Raw genomic sequence first — 10,933 nt, 5'->3', positions numbered from 1 at the left:
AAGAAAAAATTTTGTTAAAATGTCTATTTTACCAGGGCGCCTGGGTGGCTCAGTTGTTAAGCGTCTGCCTTCGGCTCGGGGCGTGATCCCGGGGTGCTGGGATCAAGCCCCACATGGGGCTCCCTGCTGGGAGCCTGCTTCTTCCTCTCCCACTCCCCCTGCTTGTGTTCTGTCTGTCGCTGGCTGTGTCTCTCTTTGTCAAATAAATAAATAAAATCTTAAAAAAAAAAGTCTATATTACCCAAAGCAATCTACAGATTTAGTGTAATCGCTGTCAAAATACCAACATTTTTCACCAAGTTAGAGCAAACCTAAAATTTGTATGGAACTACAAAAGACCCTGAATAGCCAAACAGTCTTGAAAAACAAAAGCTAAGCTGGTGGTATCACAATTCCAGGCTTCAAGTTATATTACAAAGCTGTATTAATCAAAACAGTATGGAATTGGCACAAAGTAGACACATAGATCAATGGAACAGAATAGAAAACCCAGAAATAGACCCACAATTATACAATTAACCTTCGACAAAGCAGGAAAGAATATCCACTGGAAAAAAGACAGTATCTCATAAATGGTGTTGGGAAAACTGGACAGCTACATGCAAAGGAATGAAACCAGACAACTTTCTTACATTGTACACAAAAGTAAATGCAAAGTGCATTAAAGGCCTAAATGTGGGGCCTGAAACCATAAAAATCCAGAAGAGAGTAGAGGCAGTAATTTCTCTGACAAAGTATTGGGACCACATCAAAATAAAAAGCTTTTGTGCAGTGAAGGAAACAGTCAACAAGACTAAAAGGCAACCTGTTAGTGGGAGAAGATATTTACAAATGACATATCTGATAAAGGGTTAGTAGCCAAAATATATAGAGAACTGATAGAACACCCCCTAAACAAATAATCCAATTAAAAAATGGGCAGAAGACATAAACAGATATTTCTCCAGAGAAGATACGCAGATGGCCAACAGGCACATGAAAAGATGCTCAGCATTACAAACTACCCTATAATCCAGTAGTCAAACTACTGGGTGCTATCCAAAAAATACAAGAATACAGGGACACCTGGGTGGCTCCGTCTGTTAGGCATCTGCCTTCGGCTCAGGTCATGATCCTAGGACCTTGGGATTGAGCCCTGCATGGGGCTGCCTGCTCAGCGGGGAGCCTTCTTCTCCCTCTCCTGCTCCCCATGCTTGTGCTCTCTCTTTCTGTCAAATAAATAAATAAAATCTTAAAAAAAATACAAGAATACTAATTCAAAGGGATACATGCACCCTGTGTTTATAGCAGCATTATTTATAATAGCCAAGATACGGAAGTAGCCCAAGTGTCCATCAGTAGATGAATGGTTAAGAAGTTGTGGGGGATATATATATGTGTGTATATATACATATATTTATATAAATGGAATATTATTTGCCATAAAAATTGAAATCTTGCATTTGCAACAACATGATTGTAGCTAGAGAGTATAAAGTCAGTAAGAAAAAGACAAATACCACATGATTTCATTCATATGTAGAATTTAAGAAACAAATGAGCAAAGGGGAAAAAAAAGAGGCACAAACCAAGAAACAGACTCTTAACTATAGAGAACAAACTAACGGTTACCAGAAGGAAGGTGGGGGGGGGATGGGTGAAATAGGTGATGGGGATTAAGAAAGGCACATATGATGAACACTGGGTGATGCATGGGAGTATTGAAGCACTATGTTGTACACCTGAAATTAATATAACCCTGTCTATTAACTATACTAGAAGTAAAATAAAAACAATTTAAAAAATTCAACAAATGGTTGCCTCTGATGTTGGAAGAGATTGACTGAAAAGAGGTACAGGAGAATTTTCTGAGGTGATTGAAAAGTTCTGTGTCTTGATGGGAATATATGTTACAAGGGTGTTGATTGTCAAGGCTTAGGGGTGCCTGGGTGGCACAGTCGTTAAGGGTCTTCCTTCGGCTCAGGGTGTGATCCCAGAGTCCAGGGATCGAGCCCCACATCAGGCTTCTCCGCTGGGAGCCTGCTTCTTCCTCTCCCACTCCCCCTGCTTGTGTTCCCTCTCTCGCTGGCTGTCTCTTTCTCTCTGCCAAATAAATAAATAAAATCTTAAAAAAATAATAATAAAAATGATTTGTCAAAGCTTAAAGAGCTGTATATTCAGGATTCTTGCATTTCATTGCGTGTGAATTTTACTTCAAATTTAAAATTTCCATATGTGGAAATGTGATTACTGACTATATATTTTAAAATGTTAAGGAATTAGTATTAATATTTAAAAATATGGTAATGGTCTTGTGTCTGAATTTTCTAAAACTCTGTAGAGTTTTAGTCATTCAGATAAAATATTTAAAGATGAAATGGCGTGAAGCTTAGAATTTACTTCAAACTGTTCATGGGAGGAGTGGGTATGGATTAGAGAAAACAGATGTGGTTATGTATTTATAATTACTGAAGCTGAGTAACGGATGAGTTGGATTTATTGAAATGTTCTATAGGGTTTTTAAAAAATGTTTTATCCATCTCTCTGTATGTTGACAATTCCCATAATAGAAAGTGCAAAAATAAATGATGTAGATTGTGATCATCTTTTTTTTTTTTTTTAAGATTATATTTAGTTATTTGACAGAGAGCACAAGCAGGGGGAGTGGGAGAGGGAGAAGCAGGCTTCCCTCTGATCAGGGAGCCCGATGTGGGGCTCAATCCCAGGACCCTGAGATCATGACCTGAGCTGAAGGCAGATGCCTAACCAACTGAGCCACCCAGGCCCCGATTGTGATCATCTTTTTAAGCGCACACACACACGCACACAACCCCTCCCTGAAATCTGGCACAAATATATTCACAAAAGCAATATTAACAACAATATACAAGTGTATATAAAGATAGTCTGAAATATCCGTCAGACTCTTAAATGATTCCCTCTCCTGTCCTATTTAATTTCTTTACAATGAGAATGTGTTAGTGTTCTAACTAGAAAAACAAATTAATTTCTGTAATAGATTGAGTGGCAACAGAGGTAAATAAAAGCTGAGATCATGTGGTATTGGTGTTTTGAGAATCCTTGGTGAAGAGTTTGTCTTGATTAGAGTGGTCAGAAAGGCTTTGATGAAAAAGATTTCAACTGGGCCTTACTGAGTAGATGGCAATTGTATTTCTTATGTTCTTTAAAACTATTTTAGGGGTGCTTTGGTGGCTCAGTTGGTTAAGTGTCCGACTCTTGATTTTGGCTCAGGTCATGATCTCAGGGTTGTGAGATTGAGCCCCATGTTGGGTTCTGCACTATGTGTGGAGCCTGCGTGAAGTTCTCATTCTCCCTCTCTGGCTGCCCCTCCCTGACCCCACTCCTGCACCCTCTCTCCCTCTTCTAAAAAAAATACACACACACAAAACTATTTTAGAAGTATAATAATATTTTTAAAAATTAATTCTAAAGAACTCCTAAACTCAATAGCAAAAAACCTATCTGATTAAAAAATGGGAAGAGGACCCGAATAGATATTTTTCCAACTAAGACATACAAATGGCCAAAAAGTACTTGACAAGGTGCTCAGCATCACTAATCATCAAGGAAATGCAAATCAGAACCACAATGAGCTCACCTCACAGCAGTCAGAAGGGTTACTATCAGAAAGACAAGAAATAACAAGTGTTGGCGGGCACGTAGAGAGAAAGATACCCTTGTGCGCTGTTGATGGGGATGTAAATTGGTACAGGTGCTATGAAAAATAGTATGGAGGTTCATAAAAAAAAAAATAGAACTGCCACATGATCCAGCAGTTCCACTTCTGGGGTTCTTATCTAAAGGAAACAAAACACTATGAAAAGATATGTGCACCCTCATGTTCACTGCAGCATTATTTACAGTAGCCAAGACTTGGAAACCACCTAAATGTCCATTTCAGTAGATGAATAGATAAAAAAGAACTAGTGTATATGTGTGTACACACAGACACACGCACACACACACCTAAATACTATTCTGCCATTAGAAAAAAAAAGAAATCCTGCCCTTTATGACAACATGGATGGACTTTGAGGGCGTTATGCCAAGTGAAATAAAGTCAGAGAGAGATACGGAATGATCTCACTTACATGCGGAATAAAATTAAAACACCCCAAACTTATGGATATAGAAAACAGATCGGTGGTTGCCAGAGACAAGGAGTAAGTGGGGGTGGGTGAAATGGGTGAAGGTGGTCAAAAGGTACAAACTTCCAGTTATTAAAAAATTAATTTGTTGTCATATTTTTATAACCGTAGTATTATTTCTTTCTTTACCTTTTGAGAGACTAAAATACCTTAAGTTTTAAATTTAGACCTGTGCTTCTAGTGATATCTAGGTTTACAATTTCTGTAACAGTTCATTTTTTTAGAACTTTCCTGCTAAATAATATACAGTACCTCATTAATATTAATTGATATGAATGTATCGAGCACCTGCGTTTATAGTGTAGTGTTTAGAAGAAGTCAATCTTTGCTCTGTCTTCCGTAAGGAGGTCAAAGGGGGAAGCATGTATAATGCTTCTTAGACAGTTGTTACTAACATTATGTTGCAAACCAAACAGATGTAGGTTATATTTATTAACTGATTTTATATATATACACACACACAACACACACACACATCAGTGTGTATATATGTGTATACACACAGACACATTGTAATTGTGCAGAGAGGGGTCTGAAAAGACACATATCAAACCTATCTCATGCTACCCTACCTCTGGGAGGAGTGAGGGGGACAGGATTAGGGATGGTCTGTGATATCTTACTTTTATAGGAAAAACTAATAAAGTGGTCCACATTCAGTTTATAAAAATCTTGATATCCTACACTTCGTTGCATGGCCAACCTGAATATTAAGGATTTTAAAAATAACTGAATACGCATCGGCTATTTTGTAAACAGTATAAACACATATATATATATATATACACACACACACACACACATAATGTATATATACACACATAGTGTGAATTAATGAATATTTCAATTTAATTTACAAGTTTAAAAGAATTCTGTGTTCTGTCTTAATTTGCTTTCATTTTCTTGGTTTGATTCACTGAAAAGCTATCATCTGTGTTTTAGGTAGTTTTAACCCTCTTTTTCTTTGGAATCCAGTAGAAAAAAAAACTTGTAATACTCCGTGTATTTAGGGTGGGATTTTCAATATCAAAACTTAAAAGTCCAGTCATATATTTGTTTCAGCCATTTTCAAGGTGGTATAATCTCTATATATTTTACTAGAGAAAATGTTTCTATCAGGTTCTTTGTAACCTACAGGGAAACTTCATCTATGAAGAATTTTGTTATCTTGAAGCTTTCTGATTATTTGATACCATGCTGAGAAAATGGAAAAGCCCCAGATTAGGCAAATAATACCACGTGGGATATTCACTCAGAGGCCTTGTATTTTTAGTAAATAAGTAATTCTAATAAGGTAATCTTTTTAAGATATCTAAATTCACATCAAATTAGAATAGAAAGGACTTACTAGGGGCAAGCGTACTAATATTAGGAGTTTCAGTGGATAACTCTTTTTAACAAAAGATACAGTTGAAAAACCAAATAAATGAAAGAAAGAAACAGTTGAAAAACCAAATAAATGAAAGAAAGAAAGGAAGATCAAGTCCTCGGAGGAAGGAAGGAAGGAGAGAAAGGTGGTAACTAGGATTAAAGACATGGTCGTAGTTTTGCCATATTTATGTTTTTGTTTTTTGAAAGAAATAAAATCTTAGTTGTAACCCTACATCTTTATTCCCATACCCCACATCTTTCCACACCCCAGATAATCACTGCTCTGTATATATTGATAAGTATACTTCCTGTGCATGACTTTGAAGTTTTAGTAGAAATGTATGTGTCTGTATACAATGTATACTGTTTAAAATTTTTACTGTCTTTGTATAGCAATACGTTACTTTTCCTGTAAAAATACCAGATACTACAGACTATCCTAATCCTACTTCTCTCCTCAAAGGTATAAACAGGTATAGACCTTTTCCTGTGCTTTCCATTATATGTTGTCTACAAAAATGACATGTTTTTTTGTACTTTACACACTGTTCCTAAACTTGATTTTTTTTTCTTCTACTTTAATAGTATGTGTACGAGCTTTTGCCATGTCAGTACAGAAAGCTCTGTTCAACTCCATTCTTTTAAACTGTTGTAGAAGTAACTATGGTTTGCAATACCATCATTTATTTTGCCATTCCTTATTGATGGATGTTTAGGTTGGCTTTCACATATTTCGTCTTTATAAGCAATGGTGTTTTGGACCCCTTAGGGTTCATCTTTATTTCTCTAAGGTAGAGACTGTAAACCAGAATTGCTGGGCTGTGGTGTATATGCATGTGAAGTGGTTCTTTGCCATTGTCACATTGCACACTCCAGATTGGTATTACCACACTGTACTCTCCATCTTGCTAATAATTATTTACCCTTTTTCCTTCTTCTCCATAGGGTTTACTAGCAGTGGGCATCAGTAAGTCTGTACAAACACCAGATCCAACTCATCCGTAAGGACATTGCCTTTATTTTCTTTTCTTTTTTCTTTTCTTTTCTTTTCTTTTCTTTTCTTTTTTCTTTTCTTTTCTTTTTTCTGTTCTGTTCTGTTTTGTTCTTTTTGGCAGCAAGTCATTGAAATAAAAGCAGTTGAATTTTAGAAGTCTCATGCAGTTTATATACCTGCATTTTTGTGTTAAAGATTAGGTCATTTCAGGGCGCCTGGGTGGCTCAGTTGTTAAGCAGCTGCCTTCGGCTCAGGGCGTGATCCTGGCGTTCTGGGATCGAGCCCCGCCTCGGGCTCCTCCGCTGGGAGCTTACTTCTCCCTCTCTGCTTGTGTTCCCTCTCTCGCTGGCTGTCTCTCTCTCTCTCTGTCAAATAAATAAATAAAATCTTAAAAAAAAAAATCAGGTCATTTCTTTCACTATAGTATTTAAATGTAGGACTCAACCACAGTGTCAAAATAAATTCAAGATATAATTTGAAACTTGCGTTTAAATTATTTTTATGCTTTGTAATAGAGATCTTGTCCTCTTCATATTTGATAATGACAAAGCACATATTTTGATCTTTGAGTTCTATTTTATTTGGCTAAAAGAAACATATTCCACATTTAGACTAATAGGCACTGAATCTAAAATTTTAGTGGTAACTTTTATTAAATCCTATTGAATGTATTTTAATCCTGTTGTGACTTTGAAATAGTATTCTGCTAACATTTCAAAATTATTTATTTGTAAAATGAGTATTCTTTTATAATATTTTGAGTCACATCAGTTATTTGATAGAGATTTTTTTTAAAATAACATAACCAGCTAATACTTTTGAATTCCACATGTATCATTTATTTAACAAGTTTCAGTAATAAAATTTGATCAACCTTAGGGTAAAAAAAAATGTACTTTTATTTCTGTAAAGGAGTATATCTCTGTGCCTTATATAAATACCTTTTTTTTTACTCAAAAGCAAGACACTATTGTTTTCTTATAAATAGTAGTATATTTTGAATATCCTAGAACTATCAATAAGCAATTATAGAGAACACCTGGCTTTCTTATCTACTAATTACATTATAGTTTTTTACTATGTCAAGAAAATTTTTTTCCTGATTAGTTTTATACAACAAAATTTTAAAAACAGGATAAAATTTTGCAGTTTTAGATTGTGAACGTGATTTCTTTTTAAGGTATTTTCGACAGTCTACTTTAGTGCTGCTCAATAGAATTTTCTACAGTGATAGAAATATTTTGTGAAATCTGTCCAGAATGATAGTCAGTAGCAACACATGGCTGTTGAGCATTTGAAATGTGGCTAGTGTAAAGACTACATTTAAATTTTTATTGTTTTAATTAATTTAAATTTAAATAGCATTATGTGGCTCATGACTAATATGGGACAGTGAAGATCTACATAGTTTAAATTTTCAGTAAGTCCCTATAATTTCTTGAAAACACATAGAAGGAAAGTAGTAGCACTTAATTTAGATCTTAATTTACTTTAACTGAAATAAATATATACATATCCTATATTACTTCGGAGGGTACATTGAGAAAAAGTAAATTTTTCTAAATCAAGCAGGTAGAATATTGTCACATCTATAAACAGAATTCCGTCTGGCAAGATTACTACATATTTGCAAAAATAATTACAAAGCAGTTTTAATTAAGATCTATTGTTTAAATTTGCATCTGCCAGAAGGGTGCCATAGAGTTTGGTTTGGGGAGTAAATTTCCCAGGAAATATTTTTATTAATGAGTGATTCCTTTCCTCATATAGTATGTCATGTTTTTGAGCTTCTAAAACTCAGTATTTTTTAATACATACAATAGTACAAAATAATACACATATTGACCAAAGTTTATTAAAAAATAAATGAGATTAAAAAAAAAAGAACTTGCCATAAAAACATCTAGAAAACTGAAGCTCATAGTCCTAATAATAGTAGTTAGTTGCTGTGTGCTGAAGTATTCAGAACCAGCCCCAAGTAGCCAACGTCAGATTATAGGCAAGAAGACCAAAGGTTCAGTTAGAAGCTGCATTACAGAGCAATTTTAATGTCATCATCTCCATTAAACATCTGAATGCATTTTAAAAAGATTAATTTTATTGGTATTTGTGGTATGTAATAGTAAATTGCCTCTATTTAATCAAAACACTGTATGGAAAAGGGGTTAGAAAATACCTGAATTCAGTCATATTCTCTGTTATCATATATTTTCAAAGATCTTGCAGTTTTTTCTTATTATATGTTATTATCTGATTAGGTTTAAGTTATGGCATTTACATTTTACTTAAATACAAAACCACAAACATCTTTAAATTGTAAGAAGTTTTTGGTTTTCTTTTTCATTGACTTAATCAACATGTATTTTAAAACAATTTGTATTTCTTGTAAACTGAAATAATTACAGTTGTAATAATGATAAACTGTCTTTTTTATTTTTCAGGTATGGCTTTTCAAATATGCGCTATATTGCTTCACTAATTAGTGGTGTTGGTATTTTCATGATGGGTGCAGGATTATCTTGGTACCACGGAATCATGGGATTGCTTAATCCTCAACCAATGGAATCCCTGCTATGGGTAATCTTTTCTTCCCCTCAGTTTTCAAGTAATATGAGAGTGATTAAGTATGGTAGAATGCCTTTGTCATATTGATGTTAAAGGGACTATCACATGCCTTTTTGACTGTAATATAGGGTTATGTGTTTGTAGTTGTGTTTTTTAGAACACGACTACATATGACCTCTCAATTCATATGATTCAATGATGTTGAACAAGAGTATCTCTGTAGGTACAGGGGCGCCTGGCTGGCTCAGTTGGTGGACCGTGCGACTCTTGAGCTCAGGGTTGTGAGTTCAAGCCCCACGCTGGGTATAGAGATTACTTAAAAATAAAATCTTAAAAAAGAAGAAAAAAGAAAAGAGTATCTCTGTAGGTGCAGTCATAAAGTACTGATTCCTGGGTTAAAATCTTGGGCAGTTCCATTAATTTCTTCAGTTATATTGAAGAACAAGAAGATCTCTATTCATTTTAGTCCCAAGAATAATCTGTCATTAATAGAAATATCCAGTGCCACAAGATAGTCATAAGTTGGAATTGTTGCATTTAAAGACTTTTTTTTTCATTCATGTAGGTAGGAAGCCTATAGTGGGAGAATGGGAGTATGGGAGCATGGTCACCTTCTGTATTTTCCTAGCTAAGGCTTCTGTCCTTCTCTCCTCCTGAGCTCGCCTCTGGCAGCATCAAAGGTAGGGAGAAAGGACAGAAAAGTACTGCTTTACTGGCACCAGCATCATTTTGCATTGGTTTCCTCTGGCCTTCATAGATACTTAAAGCTGCCTTTTTCTCTCATGGAAACTTCTTGGAGATTACCCTGTGTGGCCACTCTGACTCTAGCTCCCTTGACAAGTACAGATTGGTCATGTGGTACCCCCTCCTAACTTCTGCTTCTTACGGTGTAGTTCCAGACTCTTTCTGCTGAGGTTGCCTTGCATTTTCGAGAAGGCTCTTTGGGCAGTTGATCTCTTTTTAAAAGACTCTCAGAATTCTGTGTGGGCTCTGTGTGTTAAAACAGACATCTTTAATACCCTCTCAGTGAGAGTGCAGTTGTTTTTTTTTCCAAACATAATCATCTAGTCTGTTGGCACAATCAATATCAGTAGACTTGCCAATAAATTTATTTTTGTATGTGCATTAGACAGAGTTAACTGTAATCTCTAAATACCTGGGATGCACATCCAGCTTTCTGAGCAATCTTAACAGCTTAACTTTTGGCCTTGACCATAGCTCTTCTGCATGGTTAGTGGGTTTGGAGCTGGGAGTTGTAAAACCAGGCTTGGGCGTTCTCTTGCAAAGCCTGAAGAGATGGTACAGCATCTCATTTTGGAATGCGGGAGTACTTAAAACCTAATTTGTTGTCAGTTGGAATGAATCTCATTTAACGTATTTTCTTCCATTCTGAAAAGGTTCAGCCACTTTATAGATAGCTCATTCTTTTAGCATTCATCTGAATTGTATAGTATGACTTTACAGAGACTAAGTGGTTAATGAAAATTAGTTAAATTTTAAATTGTGTGTAAGTTTTAAAGCTACTAGGAGCTTGGGGTGCCTGGGTGGCTTAGTCTGTTAAGCATCTGGCTCTTGATCTCAGCTCAGGTCTTGATCTCAGGGTCCTAGTTCAAGCTCCATGTTGGGGTCCATGCTGGGTATGGAGCCTTAAAAAAAAAAAAAAAAAAAAAAAAAAACCTCCTGGAAGCTCTTTTGTCTTCTTGCAACTAAATGAGGTTACATCAGACTATGACTCTTAGTTAATAAATAATAGAGTCAACGTACCGCAGACCAATTTATGGTTATTAGGTATTGGAATCTTTTGCTGAGATATGCTGTTTCCCTTTATTGGGTGTTGTGTATCTTAAATCCTTTC

General features: G+C 35.5%; 1 protein-coding gene across 1 annotated transcript in view; it reads left to right on the top strand.

Moving 5' to 3' along the window:
* Positions 1-10,933, top strand: part of SLC30A9 (solute carrier family 30 member 9) — an 83,274-nt gene that overhangs the window by 50,337 nt on the left and 22,004 nt on the right. The window contains exons 10-11 of the mRNA XM_040624949.1: positions 6,465-6,520; positions 8,955-9,090. Coding sequence (XP_040480883.1) covers positions 6,465-6,520; positions 8,955-9,090 — 192 coding nt within the window. The remainder of the gene's footprint in view (positions 1-6,464; positions 6,521-8,954; positions 9,091-10,933) is intronic.

The sequence above is a fragment of the Ursus maritimus genome, unplaced genomic scaffold (genome assembly GCF_017311325.1).
Source record: "Ursus maritimus isolate PB19 unplaced genomic scaffold, ASM1731132v1 scaffold_8, whole genome shotgun sequence".
Classification (NCBI taxonomy): Eukaryota; Metazoa; Chordata; class Mammalia; order Carnivora; family Ursidae; genus Ursus; species Ursus maritimus.
Note: the sequence above shows the minus strand (reverse complement) of the source record. Positions and strands in the feature narration are given on the sequence as shown.